Source organism: Sus scrofa, chromosome 14 (assembly GCF_000003025.6).
Source record: "Sus scrofa isolate TJ Tabasco breed Duroc chromosome 14, Sscrofa11.1, whole genome shotgun sequence".
NCBI classification, from domain to species: Eukaryota; Metazoa; Chordata; class Mammalia; order Artiodactyla; family Suidae; genus Sus; species Sus scrofa.
In genome coordinates, this window is record NC_010456.5 from 46,427,683 (window position 1) to 46,446,226 (window position 18,544).

Below are 18,544 nucleotides of genomic sequence, written 5' to 3' on the forward strand. Positions count from 1 at the left end.
AGTTTCTGAAATAGGGAAATGCTCTTTACTATTGTGTATGAACTCCAGGATGCATCTTGAGGGTATAATATCCTGGCTAACATCCTGGCTTTTCTCCAATATAATTGTCATTAGTATGCCTTAACAAAAAAAGAGAAAAGAATTTGTAACTGACTAGAGAAATGTTTCAGGCTGCCAGCCCGGCTCTCTCTGGGAAAGAGTGAGTGAAGCCAGCATTTCTTACAGCCTGCTCACCAACTCATTAAGAGGGAGTGAGCAGTTAGCTCTTGAACACAATAGCAGTTTTGATAGTCAAGTAAATGCTGTTTTGTTTTTGTTTTTTGTTTATATGCATAAAGCAAAAAAGAAAAAGTCCTCACAGAATACTTAGTTTTATTTATGTGAAGAAGTAACCAAAAAATTGTCTTCACAATTTAATCTCTACCTGGACTGTTACTTTAATTAAGTTCCATCCATGACTGTGTCTCATTTGTAACAATGAGATGAGCAGTGCTACTTGGTGGACACTATCCCTTAGCAACCCCCAAGAAACCGGGGTCTATTTTTGTGAACTCTTAAATATGGTTTAAAGTTTTTGGAGACATCCGAGGATACAGAACCCTTTAAACTGTTGGCCAGAGTCCTTTTGTTTGTTTGTTCGGGAGTGGTTTATTCTAGACTAACTATATGAGGTTACTTAAGCCTTGATGAACCAGCATTTATGGTTGAACCTAAAAAAGTTCCTGCTGATTGGGGTGCTTAATCAGGTGTAAAGAAGATGATGGTGCCTTGGTTAGTGCCTTGCAATTGAGATTTCTATGGTCCAGGAGAAAGTGCAACAGGCAGTGGTGTAAGTGCTGGTCCATGGCTTACAGATGTGACTCTTTCCTCAGGTTCATTCCGACAGGACCACCCCAGTAGCATGGGTGTTTATGGGCAGGAGTCTGGAGGATTTTCCGGACCAGGAGAGAACCGGAGCATGAGTGGCCCTGATAACCGGGGCAGGGGAAGAGGGGGATTTGATCGTGGAGGCATGAGCAGAGGTGGGCGGGGAGGAGGACGCGGTGGAATGGGGTAAGAGCAAACCTTTTCTCCTTTTACCTAATTTTGTTTCATCCATAGGATTTTCAATGGAAAGAAGGGACTGAAAGACATAAGAAATTTATTTCTGCATTTCCATGGATAATCTGATGAGCCCAAGCCATCTTCCAAAACATGGAAATGTCATCTCTGTGGCATATATATAAGTGGCAGTTTGCTTTTTTCCCTGCCAGTCTACTTGGTTGGGTTGGGGAGAACAAAGAATGGTTTTGAAACTAGAGCTTTCAGTTCCCTTCATGGTTTCCAGAGGTCAAAAGCCTCTGTGGGTAATAGACTTGGGATGGAACACACACAACCCTTCTCTAACAACCCTAGGTTTTTAACTAATTGCCTCTGAATGGTTGTCTTGAAATACCTGGTGTATATACTGCAGAAAAGGAATGCAGCTGTTTTCCACAGTGTTTGTCCCCAACTTCTGTTTGTACTTGGAACTGTTGAACATAATGATGAAGAGCTTGGTCCCATAAGCCTTGAACCCATGGCCTGAGGTGCACCTGGTACACAGAAAATTCCAATAACTTTTTGCAGAGTAATGTATGTACTTATAGAATCACTCTCCCCATTGGAGATTTTGAGAAGTCTAAATCGGTTTGACCATTTTGATTGATGGCACAATCTGGTTTAGAAAACTTTGTTTAGATCAGTAACATAACCTGCTACCTGTGCCTGCCCTTCCCCTCCCTTGTCCCATCCCCCTCTTCCCTTTCTGGTGTCTATACTTTGATGAAGGTGAGGTATGATGTTGGTTAACATAATCCAGAAGGCTTAGTTCTGTGTGTGTTCTGTCCCTATATAAATAGTTTAAAAGTTATGCAGAATGTTAACATAAGTATAAATTGGAGTTGGTGCTGCTGTTGATTCAAGGAAAAACTGAACTAGAATTTCTCTTTTTTAAGAAACGTTACTTCAAAATTAAATACATTAAAAAATTGATCTTTAATTCTTATATTGGCAAATCTGTTTACTGTTGAACAACACTGGCTTAAAATACTGCTTTGCATATTCTGCATAACTTAAAAAGTCTGGTGAAATCTTTATTGGAAGAAACAGTCATTTTACAACATGGAAAAATTTATGAATAACTTAGTAAAAAGTAAATTTAATCTTTTGATTAAATGAAGAATGTCATTCCATTATAAAGGTTTCACTTCTTTATGGATGTTTTAAATAGATGTAGACACTTGAAATTACTATCATCACGTCTCCAATCACCTAGAATTCTTAGTGTTTTTCGATTACAAAACCAATTTCAAGTTTATTCATCTTAATTCTTCAGAAGTAATAATTCTACTAATTTTACTACTTTGTTAGTAGAGGGGTTCCCTCCTTGTGGGTGGAGAAGTCTTTCCTGAAGCCATAGAAAAAATCATGGCTTTCCCCATAGGTTTTTCAACAGACTGTGAAGCAGTCGGTTGGATCCTTTGGGGCAGGACAAGGGCCTTCCCCTCTCCTCTTTTTTTATTGTGGTGTGGTGATGGTTTTCAGTGTCTTCTGCAGGTAAGGCACTCAATGTTGTTAACATGCCCTTTTTCATTGCCTCAGTATTTTGATATTTTCATTGGCTGTTAAACGTGGAAACTTTTTAACATGCTTTGTCGCATTTATATGCTACAGGTTACAAAGTGAGAGCCTTGTATACACTTCAATACTTAAAAAGTACCCGTACTCAGTACTCAGCCGGCAGCATAATGAAAAGTGGGACTAGACACGGTGTCCATATGGAGAGGAAAAATATACATAGAATATTTTTAACAAAATGTATTCATTGTATAAATGGAATCCTTCTGTAACTTTGGTAACTGCATACTTGTTGTTTGGTAATGAACCAGAGGAGGTATAATACTCTAGAATTGTGTAACATTAAAGTGTAAACTTTTGTGTTTAAAGAGAGAGAACATTTTATGGTGTGTACTTTTAAAAAGGAAACAAAGCTGCATGCAACAGCTTGAAATTGTATATTCAGGTATTAAAGGTGCAATACTGGTTAGAAAAAAGCTCAGGGCCTCCCACTGAGGAGCTGCCTTTATTTAATTTTACTTAATTTTAAAGAAAAACCAAAAAGGCCCGATTCGTATCTCTTCCCCCTTCCTTTAAATACATAAGGCAGTGATTTTATACTGCCATTGTCATTGTTCTCAACTGAAATGTCTATAAAGTTGCACCCCCAGTCTGTGAAGCCTTGGTATTTGTTGTACATTCTCCTTTCACAGCGATTGTTAAACCCATTAGTGCCCTGAAGTGTATGGCTTTATGCTGAAGATCTGCTGGATGCGTCCTCTGGTGTGTGTTGTAGGCCTTTACTGTGGTGTCTCCTGCTTTATTATACTGTGACTTGTTAGGAAGCCCAGGGCCTCACTTGGCTCTCCCTTGGGAGAGGTGAGGGTGCACCTTTATGAACATGGAAAGGTTCATCACAGCAGTTGCCCCAGCTTGCTACTCCTCTCCACACCAAGCTTTCCCTGTTTTTCAGCTGATGGGGTGGGTGTTTGGGATGTATTTTTCCCCCAATTTGCCATGTATTGCACTATTAATACCAGCCCCCGAAATGAAAGGAGCCAACCACACTGGTGTGTACAATCAGACAAGCAAGGTTGTATATAAAGGAAATTTGAGCAAGCTGCCCTGAAGAAAGGCATAGTGACAAGATGAGAGAGATGCATTGTTTGGAGATGTGTTAGCCAGTGCCCTTCTTCCCCACGAGCCCCCCCAAGGCTCAGAGCGGTACTGGCTTTTAAAGGGAAAGGCCTTCATTTCTTCGTTTATCCCCCCAGCAGCGCTGGAGAGCGAGGTGGCTTCAATAAGCCTGGTGGTAAGTTTTTGAGTATTACCATGGATAGTGTTAAAAAAAATACAGTCAGTTTTTAGAAAACTATAATTTTTTGTTAGTTTCATAAGCGGTTTAAAAATGATCTATACAAAAGAGACTAATGGGTACTGCCGGCATTGTCTTAGGGGTAATAAGGTTAACCTATGGTTACAAAACAAAGGGTAACTTGAAGTATTGAGCAACTGCTTCTGTAATATGGGGGAGAGTACATTTTTTTAAATTTGGTTTATTTGGAGGAAAAAAATTGATTTAAATTTAACACTAATTTGGCACATAAGCATTGCGAGTGTATTTGGTTAATGGTTTAAAAGCAAACCCTAGCAAACCTTTCACAGATGTTAAAGGGGCACTGCTCCATTTTAGCAGTGCGGGTCATTTTGAATTTAATGAAGCCCCATCAAATGGTGGTATAGTAGATAGTTATGTGTGTTTGTAAGGTTTGTAGCTTGCAAGACGTGCACTAATAATATTTTATATGATCTTTCCTGGTTGGCAGGACCCATGGATGAAGGACCAGATCTTGATTTAGGTAATTTTGAATTCCTGAATATTACATTGTGCGTTATAAACACATAGCACAAAAGTAAGTGCAGGTTTAAGTTCAGCAGCCTGGTAGATCATTGTGATATTCTTGCTGTCAGAGATGGTTTGGGGCTTCCTTTATCTTGAGTTACTACTCGTAATAACCTTAAAAAACAGCAGAGTAAAAAGAGTAAACCAAAAGTTCCTCGGCATCCTTGTTAGTATGGTTGGTAGTTCTCTTAGCTTTGTGGTGAATACCAGTGGGCAGTAGTGACCAGTTGGTTAATAAACCTCTGTGATACAGGGCAATAACTCCTTCTGTCTACTTTTCTCTGGAAGGCCCGCCTGTAGATCCAGATGAAGACTCTGACAACAGTGCAATTTATGTGCAAGGATTAAATGACAATGTGACTCTAGATGATCTGGCGGACTTCTTTAAGCAGTGTGGAGTTGTGAAGGTAAGTAAAAGCATAACCTTGTGATCTGGCAGATCTTCCAGCCACAGAATATAAAAGAATTGACTTGAGTTTCTGGAGTTGTTTGACTTTTCCTTTTGGGCCATCCATATTGTGATTTGCTCCTTAAAATAACAGTAACAACAAAAAAAGTCATTTTTGAAGTACCTGGTGTATGTCTTCCCTTCTCAATTTTATCCCTTCTCCCCACCCCCATCCTGAATTTTTTACCATTCCTTTTCTTCATTTTATACATGTACCCTCAGTAATATTTTGTTGCACTTTTTTTTTTGCGGGGGGGGGGGGGTCTTCAGGGCTGCACTTGCAGCATATGGAGGTTCCCAGGCTAGGGGTCCAATTGAAGCTGTAGCTGCTGGCCTACACCACAGCCCACGGCAACGCCAGATCCTTAACCCACTGAGGGAGGCCAGGGATCAAACCCACAACCTCATGGTCCCTAGTCGGATTTGTTAACCACTGAGCCACAGTGGGAACTCCTGTTGCACATAATTTTGAAGAATATTTATTAAACACTACTGTAAGGCAGCACTATTCTAGAAATAAACTGGGAACAAACACATAAGCACCCTTGGAGTTTATAGTGAGGAATGTATAGTAAAAAGGAATATAGCTGTACTATGTTCATTGATGGTAATTGTTAGGAAAATAAATACAGCAAGAAGAGCAGGGATAAAATGAGGAACAGAGCCTTTCAGAGCAGGGAAGTAATTTCAGAATAATGAAGGAAATAGTGAAGCAGGGGGAGCTTTCCCAGCCAGCAAGAGGCTGGTGTGGCTGTTTCAGTCTGAGCTACTGGAATGATGGTAGGATTATTAGATGTGAAAGAAAAACTCAGATTTTGAGGGTTAGTATGTGTGTCCTTAAGTCAGAATCTCAAAAGTATGGACATCCAGTATTTCATTTTATAATATTTCATGGAGTTCCTGCGGTGACATAACAGGTTTGGCCACAGGATTGGCATCTTGGGAGCTCTGGGACACAGGTTTGATCCTCGGCCTGACACAATGGGTTAAGGATCCAGGGTTGCCACAGTTGCCAGGGCTTAGGTTGCAATAATCACAATCAAAACATTATAAATCAACTATACTTTAAATATACATATATGTATTCATACATTCTCTTAGTATTCTCTTCAGTATATAAGCCATGCTCCAGTGAACATTCTTGTGTCTCCTGATGTGCTAATTTCTCAAGTGGATGTACAGTTGATTGTCATTCATGTAGGTTCTATCAAGTCACTATAAACATGGAATTGGTGAATTCTGAACTATTTGATCCTAGAGGGAGTATGTACAAATACATACATCAACACACCCTTATATAGTCAGAAATTCTAGGCATTCCCACCATGGCACAACGGGATTGGCAACATCTCTGCAGCACCAGGATGCAGATTCAATCACTGGCCTGGCACAGTGGATTAAAGGATCTGGCGTTGCCATAGCTGCGACATAGGTTACAGCTGTGGCTCAGATCTGATCCCTGGCCTAGGAGCTTCATGTGCTTCAGGGTGGCCAAAGAAAATAAGGAAATTCTAAAAACCATTCATCCTGATAGAGCCTGTCCATTTCATTTTACAAAAGAGGAAAAAAGGTTCAGAAGTGTGACTTGTCAAAGTTGACATTCAAATTCATCCAAGTAGTCCCAGAGCCAGAACTTACAGAAACTGCTTCATCCCCCCTCGCACCTCCATCCCCACCATGGTCCATGGGTCTGGTCATTTCCAGAAAGAGCTGGAACAGGAGGAGGGAAACATGATCTTGTTTCTATCTTGTTTCTCCTCAGCTAGGAACATGTGTATTAGGCACCTTAATTTTTTCACACTATGCATTATCTGCAAATCACAAAAAGCCACAAGTATTGATTTTGGAGTTAAAAATAAATTTCAACAAGTAGGCAAATTAGCAAAAATTGAATCCACAAATAATGAGAACTGACTATATACCCAGGTGTACAACTGCTGGTTCTTAAGGTGTGTACCTGTTGAACCTCTCAGAGTAACTGTCTGGCTGACCATCATAGACTCCTGCCAGCACTCCTGGCAGTGCATCCAAGATATCCTTCAGGGCTAATGGAAATCACCTGACTTTTTTTTTTTTTTTTTTTTTTTTTTTTTTTCCTTTTCCTTTTTTGGCTGCTCACTGGCACATGGAGTTCCCAGGCCGGGGATCAGCTCTGAGCTATAGTTGCAACCTAAGCCACAGCTGTGGCAATGCCAGATCTTTAACTCACTGTGCCAGGCTGGGGATCAAACCTGCGTCCCAGCACTCCAGAGAGGCCACTGATCCTGTTGCAGCACGGCAGGAACTCCTCACCTGACTTTTTTTTTTCACTTTTACCAATATGGTAGAAGGAAATGAAAATGTGGTTTGATTTGTTTTTCCCAAGTTGTTAATGTTGTTCTAATGGCACTGCGGCCTGACAGCGTCCTAGGAGGTGGCTGCTCTCTCAGGGTACCTGTTAGTGTGAGCAGGGTGCTGGGGCGGGTGCAGGGACACCGAAGAAGATGGGGGTGGGGGGTTCATTCACAGTATTTGGAACTTTGCACTTAGCTTGGTTTTTGTCTTTTTGCCTTTTTTAGGGCCGCTCCTGCAGCATATGGAGGTTCCCAGGCTAGGGGTCTGATTGGAACTGTAGCCGCCGGCCTGCACCAGAGCCATAGCAACATGGGATCCAAGCTGCGTCTGCGACCCACACCACAGCTCACAGCAACACCGGATCCCTTAACCCACTGAGCAAGGCCAGGGATCGAACCTGCAGCCTCACGGGTGCCTGTCAAGTTCGTTAACTGCTAAGCCACAATGGGAACTCCTTATCTTGGTTTTTGTGATAAACCACACCTAAGAGGAAAAAAATCTTCTAAGTACATGTTTGTGATAGCAATTAGGAAATAAAGTCACGCGTAATTCCACCACTCAGAGAAACTAAGATTCTTCTGAATATGTGTCTGGAAAATTACTGCCTTTGGCAGTTTAAAGGACTTGGCTGAGTTTGATTATGGACTCTCTCCCCGCCCCCGCCCCCCCAAAAAAACTGGTATATTTCGATCCTACCTTAGCTATGCTATCTTATGCCTAGATGAACAAGAGGACTGGACAACCCATGATCCATATCTACTTGGACAAGGAGACAGGGAAGCCCAAAGGCGATGCTACAGTGTCTTACGAAGACCCACCAACTGCCAAGGCTGCCGTGGAGTGGTTTGATGGTATGACCCTTAGGCCTGCAAGTGTGTTCTCCTGGCCTTAGCTCTGCTACTCTGGGGCACACAGAGCTCTGGTAGCAAGGGTTGCACGTGTCAACTTGTGAGTAAAGAAAGGGGCTTGCTGTTGAAGTATGGTTCTCTGAAGTGGTACCAGGGAGCAGTTGTCCCTCTGTGTTCATAGGGCACATCAGGAAGGAGGAAGCACTGGATGGCTGCTAGGAAGGTGCTGCCTGGCTCCCCTCAGCCCTGTGAGGGCCCAATCCCTAACCCTGCATTAAAAGAGCCTTATTTTCAGTCATTATTCAGATCCACCTTACTGAAGTTGTAAATACTTCTCTAAGCACAGGTGTCAGGAGGAGTAGAAAACTCCAGAGCTACACGTGTTTGTATTCATATAAAACCACCTCGAAAGTGTCAGCAAATTCTGGCTCTCCTTTCTTGGCCACATCAAGCTCTTCTTGCCCCTGCTTCTCATCCTATTCTTCAATTTTATTTTTTTGTTTCTTTTAAAAGCTTTTCTGGCCTTGCCATAAAAATCCTAAGAGAGGATTATGGGCAGGCACACTTGATGTGGTGGGCCTGTTGAGTGTGATAATGGGGCGGGCTTGGTGAAAAAGGAGTCATCTAACCTTGCCCGGTCCCTCATGGGTACTAGGAGTTGGAAGTTGGGAGTAATTGATGTTGTTATCTTGTTCCAGGAAAAGATTTTCAAGGGAGCAAACTTAAAGTTTCTCTTGCTCGGAAGAAGCCTCCAATGAATAGCATGCGGGGTGGAATGCCACCCCGAGAGGGCAGAGGGATGCCGCCACCGCTCCGTGGAGGTACTTACCAACACTTCTCTGGGCTGCTGCTTTGTTGCTTTGAAAGTTTTTTAGTACATACCTCTTTGAGAAACTTGATTTCTAGAGTGAAGGCAAGCCCATCAGAAATACTGAAAAGATGTGCACAAGCAACACTATAAACTATTGAATGCTGACAGTTAAAGTTCGTGGGGGTGAAGGAAGAGAAGGGGATGGGCTTGATTGGTCAGTAACTGGCTTCCCCAGGGACCTACACTGCCTGGGGGTTAGCCTTGGGGCTGCTATTTATTTATCCTGCTTTTGGTCTCTTGATGTCTATGAACAAAACCTACCTTCCTAAAGTTGTTGGAAAGTATGGGCCAGGTGACGGGGCACTGACAGCTGTGAGCTCTGTGATTCCTGTTGTTATCAATGTGTTCTGTTGTAAATCTCTGGTCTGTAAAGAGGTGATTTGCTCTTACTGCAGGTCCAGGGGGTCCAGGAGGTCCTGGGGGACCCATGGGTCGCATGGGAGGCCGTGGAGGAGACAGAGGGGGCTTCCCGCCAAGAGGGCCCCGCGGTTCCCGAGGGAATCCATCTGGAGGAGGAAACGTCCAGCACCGAGCTGGAGACTGGCAATGTCCCAACCCGTATGTACTTCACCTGACAAATTGATAGTCTACTTAGTGAGGTCACCCTGTGTCTTGCCCCATTTCTGTTCTGGAGAGGGCCTAGTGGATTTTTTTTTTTTTTTTTTTTTTGGCAAGAGAAAAGTAGTTATGACCCTGATTGCTCTGCCGTAGGAGTGGGTGGCCTAATCAGTCCTTCACTGGCTGCTTTGGAGCCTTCAGCAGAAAATCACAGTTCCACCAGACCCCTCATGTTGTACAGATTTTGCTGGATCAAAGGCTGTGGCTCAGAAGCCATTTTCTGTAGACAGATCCTCTGACTGGTGTTTGATCTGGGTCCCAGTGTTTGTGATGGTGGAGTGCAGAGTGTGCCTGCTCAAGTGGTGCCTTTTGCTTATTCAACTTTTTTGATTTAGTAAATGATTTCTGTCATGATACAACTTTATGCAGGGGGTGTGGAAACCAGAACTTCGCCTGGAGGACAGAGTGCAACCAGTGTAAGGCCCCAAAGCCCGAAGGCTTCCTCCCACCTCCTTTCCCACCGCCAGGTAGGTACCTTCAGCATCTTGTACTAAATAAAAACCTTCATTAATTTGGTGGGCTTGGGGAGTTCCTGCTGGGGCACAATGGGATCAGCGCTATCTCTGCAGCTCCAGGCAGGTTTGATCCCTGGCTCAGGAACTCCATATGCCTTAGGTGGCCAAAAAGACTGCAGCAGCTAGGGTCGCTCAGAGGTATGGGTTTGATCCCCAACTTGGTGCAGTGAATTTGGGGATCCAGTGTCACCACAGCTGTGGTTCGGATTTAATCCCTGGCCTGGGAACTTCCATGTGCCTCGGGTCCAGCCATTTTTTTAAAAAAGGAAAAATTGGTGGGTTTGGTAAACTGCACTGCTAAGAACCAGGTTGGTGGTTTCAGCAAGTGCAGCACTTGACACTGGAGCCCTAAGTTCCATGGTTGACCCTTGAACAACATGGAGGTTCGGGCGCTGACCCTCTGCACAGTGGGGAAATCCACTTAGAATTTTACAGTCAGCCCTTCCTCCGTGTGTGGGGTTTCACATTCCCAGATTCTACTAGCTGTGGACTGTGTGGGACCATAGTTCATATTAAGTGACCTGTTGTTCGAGGGTCAGCTGTGGTTCCACCCTTAGTTCTAAATTATGACCATGGCGGTCAAGTGAGTAAAAGTATCAGTTTCTACTCTGGGGGAAGACAGCAGATCCTGGGGGGTTCTCTTCCTAAACATTGTATCTTAGCCCTGAGCCGTCCTCTCCTGTCCTTCTCCTTACCTTAGGTGGTGACCGTGGCAGAGGTGGCCCTGGTGGCATGCGAGGAGGAAGAGGTGGCCTCATGGACCGTGGTGGTCCTGGTGGAATGTTCAGAGGTGGCCGTGGTGGAGACAGAGGTGGCTTCCGTGGTGGCCGGGGCATGGACCGTGGTGGCTTTGGCGGAGGAAGGCGAGGTGGCCCTGGAGGGCCCCCTGGACCTTTGATGGAACAGATGGGAGGAAGAAGAGGTGGCCGTGGAGGACCTGGAAAAATGGATAAGTATGTGGTAGTGGAAACCAGCTGTGAACCTCTGGACCGGTTGGGTCAGTGGCCCTGTCCTGTGACTAGAGCAGGTCTCAATGGCTCCACGGGAAGGAAGGGAGATGGGATGCCCAACCCAGGGCTCAGGCTGTGGGAGGGGCCTTCCTTCCTTCCCCCATTTCAACCCATCACCCCTTTTTCATTTTGCCCAGCAGAGGCGAGCATCGTCAGGAACGCAGAGACCGGCCCTATTAGACGCAGAGACCCCGCAGAGCTGCATTGACTACCAGATTTATTTTTTAAACCAGAAAATGTTTTAAATTTATAATTCCATATTTATAATGTTGGCCACAACATTATGATTATTCCTTGTCTGTACTTTAGTATTTTTCACCATTTGTGAAGAAACATTAAAACAAGTTAAATGGTAGTGTGCCGAGTTTTTTTTGTTTTGTTTTCTTTTAAAGATGGTTGTTTAACTAAGACTAAACAATGGGAATCCCTTGTGAGCATGCTCAGTGTCTTTGTGAAGAACCAAGAGGGCCTCTTAACTGTAACAATGTTCATGGTTGTGATGGTTTTTTTTTTTTTTTTTTTTTTTAAATAAAATTCCAAATGTTTATAAACAGTCATCCTTCTCGGCCTCTGTTCTGCAGCAGCGTGTAGCCGCTGCACTTCTACTTGGAGCCTGCCCCTGCCCCAAGCATCTTGTGCATGTGTGGGAAATCTGAAACAGGACATCACAGTGTAGTGTTGGTCATGGTGCTGTCAGCAAGGAAAGGGGGTTCAAGTGTTACTTTGACCCTGAGCCTTGTCAGGATGTGAGGGGATGTGGGAGCCCTCACAAAGGGCTTCGTGTCACAAGGCCCTTTGAAGGCCCCTCTAGTCAGGAAGTGGTGGGATCTGAGGCTCTTCACACCCCAGAACATAGGTCTGCCCAGGTAACAGCTAAGGAGGGGAACTTTGTATATTTACTATTTCCTTGATGTTATGGGGCAGAGTTAAAATTTGGTAAACAGGGAGTTCCCGTCATGGCGCAGTGGTTAACGAATCCGACTAGGAACCATGAGGTTGCGGATTCGGTCCCTGCCCTTGCTCAGTGGGTTAAGGATCTGGCGTTGCCGTGAGCTGTGGTGTAGGTTGCAGATGCGGCTCAGATCCCGCGTTGCTGTGGCTGGCTTAGGCCAGTGGCTACAGCTCCGATTAGACCCCTAGCCTGGGAACCTCCATATGCCGCGGGAGCGGCCCAAGAAATAGCAAAAAGACAAAAAAAAAAAAAAAATTTGGTAAACAGCCTAAGACTAGAGGCTACCATTAAGATCACCCTGGTTGCCTTGTGTGGATCAAGAGGTCAGAGCACATTTCTGAAGTTGTGCAGGAAGAGTTAAGAGCCCCAACCCATTACCTGTGGGCCTTGTGGTCAGTCTGGTCTGTCCTTAGACCTGCATGAGGAGAAGTATCCAGTCTAGGCCAGTAGGTTTCAGTCATTTGAACATGGAGGCCCTCACACACCCATTTGGGAAAAGCAATTTTCCAAGCAAATTGTAACTCCTTAAGTAGGTTTGTCCCCAGACAGATGTTTGTTAGAGAAGCAAACTTGAGCCTTAGCATATGCTCACAGTCAAAAAGAAAGCTAGTGTTGTAAGGAGAGATTGTCCCCTTCAGCCAGGGGAAGATGCAGGAGTGGAGAGTGAATTGTTTCCCCATCCCCTGCCCAGTGCAGGGGAGAAGCATCAGAGGAACTGGTGCCACGCTCACTGCAAGGTGTGCACTGCTCACCTGAGCTCGCTCCCCAGCTCTCCTGGACACACTGTACATACCCATGTGCGTGTTTCCTTTTTCTCCTCTTGTTCCTCATTACCGTTTCTCACCTGAATATGCCTTGGTTTTGCACTTTTGGAAAACCCTCCCTTATCCCTCATCCCCCTCCAGCCACCAAACCATTTGACTGCTCCCTCTGTCCACCGCCCTTCTCTTTCTAGAACCCACTTCCAGTTGGTCTTGCCTCTACTGAGAGTACAGATCTCCAAGCTGCCAAGTCAGTGGTGGCTCCTTAGTTCTCCAGCCTTCTAACTGGAGGGAACCCCTACGCTTTAATAGGGCTCCTCTGGCCCCCTCACTGCCTGGCTGATCTCCCCGCCACTGGGGATTCACCCAGGTACCAGCTCCTCCTGGACGTCTGAGGGGCTGAAAGCAGGGCTGGATCCTACCTGCCCCTTCCTCCATCCCATTTCAGCAAATGGAAGCCCTTGTTCCGAACCTCGGAATCTTCTTTAACTGTTGCTTAGACCCTAGCTCAAACCATCAACCTCTCCAAACCACAGCACAGCTCAAAAAACACGTGCCTCCCACCTCCACCCTCTCAGCTCCTCTATAGTTTCTCCCCCACAGAGGCCAGCTTCCTGACACCTTAAGTTGTCGCCATTCTCAAAACCCTCAGATTCCACCATGCCAGCCATGACCCATAAGGCCCCCGTGACCCGATCTGCCCTGACATGTGTGCCAGCGCTATTCCTTTGAGGGGCCAAGGATGCTCCCACCTCAGCCTTAACAGGTATCAGAGCCAGAGTTCACACCCCTAAGGCCCAAACATAACCACATCACTGGACTCCTGCATTGTGCCAAGTGCTGCCTCAACACGTCCAATTCCCCATCACCCATCAAGGTAGGAAGAGACACCCCCAATGCTCAGGTGAGATGGGACTTGCCATCCAGGGGCCACCTCAGAGCCTGAGATCTACCCCCCTTACCTTCCCACACAGGCATACTGTTTCTGAAGGGCTGGGTGCCCTCGCAGCAATGGCACCAATCACCCATCTCCTGGCCTGCAGCCCTCCCTGGAAGCTGCTGCAGGACAACCACATTGCCTGTCTCCCACCCAGAGCTTGAGGCCACCCTAGGAGCAGCCTCGCATCCCTGCCTAGAGAGGGGTTTAGGTCCCCAGTGCCTAGGCCGACAGTGGAGGTGTTGACAACAAGAGGCCAGTTCCTTTCAGCCAAAAGAAACTTCTGGACTGCACTCAGATGCCCTCAGGCAGCATGGGTTCAAAGCCCTGTCTCAAAGGGCTACACAAGGCCGATGGAAGCCCAAGGATGTGGTATAGGAGGGTGGGTGGAAATCAAGTTCCAAACTCAGCTCCAAACTCTCAGTCACACTTGGAACAGAAATCACCAATCCCACTGCAGCAGCATAGGTTCAATCCCATGCCCAGTGCAGTGGATTAAAGGATCCAGTGTTGCCACATCTGTGGCATAGGTTGCAACTGCAGCTCAGATTGAATACCTGGCCGGGGAACTTTTATATGCTGCAGGTGCAGCTGTAAAATTAAAAAACAAACAAAGCAGAAATTTCCAGCACAGCCTCATGGTCCCACCAGGCTGCACCCCACAAGCCCAGGCAAAGACTGAGGGGTCAACAGGAGATAGATCTCTGCCCCACCCATGTGTGGACCAAGGCTTGTGGGGAGTGGCTCACCTGCTCCACAGGAAGGAATGTGGGGCCGAGGACAGTTCAGTGACAGGACCAGATGCCAGCCCCACCTCCTCAACCTTCCCACTGCCACCCCAACTTCCCACCCCACCCCCAGCCAAGCTCATGCCCCTTCCTAAGAGACACGTCAGGCACAGGGCAAGGCAGGCTGGTGGGAAAGCGAGGCCTCCCTTTCTTCTCTCTCATGGAGGACACAGGAGGCAGCTCAGGAAAGTTTGGGGTCATTCACCCCAGAGCAGGGCAAAAGTAGTCGTCATGGTTGGATCCATATCTGGACAGAGCAGCCCAAGGCCCCTGCAGGTCACTCACTCATCTTGGCTGTGCTCAAAGCTCAGTTGAGCCTGGAGAACATTGGGTAGATCAGCCACCCCATGCTGGGACCCAGGCCACCCCATGCCAGGAAAGGGTTCTGCCCCCTGTGAAGTTTCTGCTTAAAGTCTCCATGGCCACCATCCGACCTCCAGCTCCAACAAAGGCCAGCAGGCTGTACCCTAGCACCCAGCGGCAGAGGCTGGAAATCCAGTCATTTGCCCAAGGGCTAGCCAGAGCCTGCAGGGGCTGCAGCATTCTGAACTTGGAGGTGGCCTCTGGAGTCTGTGGGGATGGGCTCAGGACAACCATAGCCTGAACTTCTCATCCCTTCAGCAATGTTCCTGCAAGGAAGAGGGGAGATCACCATATGACTGGGGGAGTGGGAGTCAAAGCCAAGGCCTCCCAATGAAACTAAAAGCTGGTTCTTTGAAAAGATCAACAAAATTGATAAACCCTTAGCCAGACTCATCAAGATAAAACGAGAGAGGACTCAGAGTTCCTGTCGTGGTTCAGTGAAAATGAATCAGACTAGGAACCATGAGGTTGTGGGTTCAATCCCTGGCCTCACTCAGTGGGTTAAGGATCCAGCGTTGCCATGAGTTGTGGTGTAGGTCGCAGATGTAGCTTGGATCTGGCATTACTGTGGCTATGGCATAGGCTGGAAGTTGCAGCTCCAATTTGACCCCTAGCCTGAGAATTTTCATATGTCGCATGTGTATCCCTAAAAGACAAAAAGACCGGAAAAAAAAAAAAAAAAAAGGATCATGCACCATGATCCATGGTCAAGTGGAATTCATCCCAGGGATGCCAGGATTTTCCCTTTTCTGGCATTTTTTTTTTTTTTTTTTTTTTTTTTTTTGTCTTTATAGGGCACATTCGCTGCATATGGAGTTTCCCAGGCTGGGAGTCTAATTGGAGCTGTAGCCACCAGCCTATGCCACAGCCACAGCAATGCCAGACCCTTAACCCACTGAGTGAGGCCAGGGATCGAACCTGCAACCTCATGTTTCCTAGTTGGATTCGTCTCTGCTGCGCCACAACAGGAACTCTGATGCCAGAATTTTTCAATTTCCACAAATCAATCAGTGTGATATACCACATTAACAAACTGAAGAATAAAAATCATATGATCCTCTCAATAGATGCAGAAAAAGCTTTTGACCAAAATCCAACACCCATTTCTTCCTTTCCTTTTTTTTTTTTTTTTTTTTTTGTTTGTTTGTTTGTTTGTTTTCAGGGCCGCACTTGCAGTATATGGAGGTTCCCAGGCTAGGGGTTGAATCGGAGCTAGAGCTGCTGGCCTACACCACAGCCACAGCCACTCCAGATCTGAGCCACATCTACGACCTACACCACAGCTCACAGCAATGCTGCATCCTTAACCCACTAAGCAAGTCCAGGGATCGAACCTACAACCTCATGGTTCCTAGTCGGATTCCTTTCCACTGCGCCACACCAGGAACTCCTCCAACATCCATTTCTGATAAGAACCCTCCAGAAAGTGGGCATAGAGGGAAGCTACCTCAACATAATAAAGGCCATAAGTGACAAATCCACAGCTAACACCACTCTCAATGGTGAAAGGCTTAAAGAATTCCTGCTAAGTTCAGGAACAAGACAAGGATGTCCACTCTCGCCACTACTATTAAACATAGTTTTGGAAGTCCTAGCCACAGCAATCAGAGACGTAAAAGAAATGAAAGGAATCCAAATTGGAAAGGAAGAAGTAAAACAATTGCTGTTTGCAGATGACATGATACTCTACCTAGAAAATCCTAAAGATGCTATCAGAAAATTGTTAGAGCTCATCAACGAATTTGGTCAAATGGTACGATACAAAATTAATACATAGAAATTGACTGCATTTCTGTATCTTAACAGTGAAAGAGCAGAAAGAGAAATAAGGGAAATGATCCCATTTACCACCACATTGAAAAGAATAAAATACCTAGGAATAAACCTACCAAAAGAAACAAAAGACCTGTACTCTGAAAAGTATAAGACTCTGATGAAAGAAATCAAAGAGGACACAAACAGATGGAAAGATATACCATGCTCTTGGATTAGAAGAATCAACGTTGTGAAAATGATTATACTACCCAAGGCAATCTACAGATTCATTACAATCCCTTTCAAATTACCAAGGACATTTTTCACAGAACTAAAACAAATTATTTTAAAACACAAAAGACCCAGAATAGCCAAAGCCATCCTGAGAAAGAAAAAATGGAGCTGAGAAATCAGGCTCCCTGACTTCAGACTATACTACAAAGCTACAATTAAACAATTGCATGGGTCAACTAATCTATGACAAAGGAGGCAAGAATATACAATGGAGAAAAGACAGTCCCTTCAATAAGTGGTGCGGGGAAAACTGGACAGCCACATGCGAAAGAATGAAATTAGGACACTTCCTAACACCATACACAAAAATAAAGTAAAAATGGATTAAAGACCTAAACATAAGGCCAGATATTACTCTTAAAAAAAATATAGGCCAAACACTCTGACATAAGCCACAGCAATATCTTCTCAGATTCGCCTCCTAGAGTAAGACGCTGATGAAAGAAATCAATAAAACACAGACACAATAAAACAAAAATAAATGAATGGGACCTAATAAACTTAAAAAGTTTTGCACAGCAAAAGAAACCCTAAACAAAATGAAAAGACAACCCCCAAATGGGAGGAAATATTTGGAAGTGAAACATCTGACAAAGGATTTATCTCCAAAATATATAAACACCTGCTGCAGAGGTGTTTATACACCAAAAAATATCAGAAAAACCAAACAACCCCATCAAAAAATCGGCAGAACTAAACAGACAATTCTCCAAAGACATACAGATGGCAAAAAAAACACATGAAAAGATGTTCAACATCACTCATTATTAGAGAAATGCAAATCAAAATGACTATGAGGTACCACCTTACACTAGCCAGAATGACCATCATCAAAAAGTCTACAAACAATAAATGCTAGAGAGGGTGTTGGGAAAAGGGGACCCTCCTACACTGTTGGTGAGAATGTAAACTTGTGCAACCACTGTGGAAAACAGTATGGAGATTCCTCAAAAAACTAAAAATAGAACTACTATATGATCCAGCGATCCCACTCCTGGGCATCTACTGAAGGAAAACCATAACTCAAAAAGATATAGGTACCCCAATGTTCATTGCAGCACTGTTTACAATAGCCAAGTCATGGAAACCTAAATGTCCATCTCTAGAGAAGTGGAGGAGTTCTGTCATGGCTCAGTGGTTAACAAGTCCGACGAGGAACCATGAGGTTGCGGGTTCGATCCCTGGCCTTGCTAGGAGGGTTAAGGATCCGGCGTTGCCGTGAGCTGTGGTGTAGGTTGCAGACGCGGCTTGGATCCCGCGTTGCTGTGGCATGGCATAGGCCAGTGGCTACAGCTCCAATACGACCCCTAGCCTGGGAACCTCTATATGTCGTGGGAGCAGCCCAAGAAATGGCAAAAAAAAAAAAAAAAAAAAAAAAAAAACCCACAAAAACAGAGAAGTGGATAAAGACGATGTAGTAAATATACACAATGGAATATTACTCAGCCATTAAAAGAATGAAATGGGAGTTCCCGTCGTGGCGCAGTGGTTAACGAATCCGACTAGGAACCATGAGGTTGCGGGTTCGTCCTGCCCTTGCTCAGTGGTTAACGATCTGGCGTTGCCGTGA

The 18,544-nt window shown here is 45.1% G+C and overlaps 1 protein-coding gene across 12 annotated transcripts in view; it reads left to right on the forward strand.

Annotated features, from left to right (window-relative positions):
* The window catches only part of EWSR1 (EWS RNA binding protein 1), a 30,722-nt gene extending 19,047 nt beyond the window's left edge, over nt 1–11,675 (forward strand). For 2 of the 12 annotated variants that reach the window (XM_013990378.2, XM_021072005.1), the window contains 10 exons: nt 873–1,053; nt 3,855–3,889; nt 4,404–4,436; nt 4,769–4,887; nt 7,984–8,113; nt 8,809–8,931; nt 9,377–9,539; nt 9,969–10,066; nt 10,815–11,067; nt 11,262–11,479. In XM_013990378.2, coding sequence (XP_013845832.1) covers nt 873–1,053; nt 3,855–3,889; nt 4,404–4,436; nt 4,769–4,887; nt 7,984–8,113; nt 8,809–8,931; nt 9,377–9,539; nt 9,969–10,066; nt 10,815–11,067; nt 11,262–11,304 — 1,178 coding nt within the window. In that variant the 3' untranslated portion in view covers nt 11,305–11,479. Of the gene's footprint in view, nt 1–872; nt 1,054–3,851; nt 3,890–4,403; nt 4,437–4,768; nt 4,888–7,983; nt 8,114–8,808; nt 8,932–9,376; nt 9,540–9,968; nt 10,067–10,814 lie in introns of all 12 variants that reach the window. The other 10 variants (XM_005657340.3, XM_005657342.3, XM_021072000.1 and 7 more) reach the window with 7 other exon arrangements.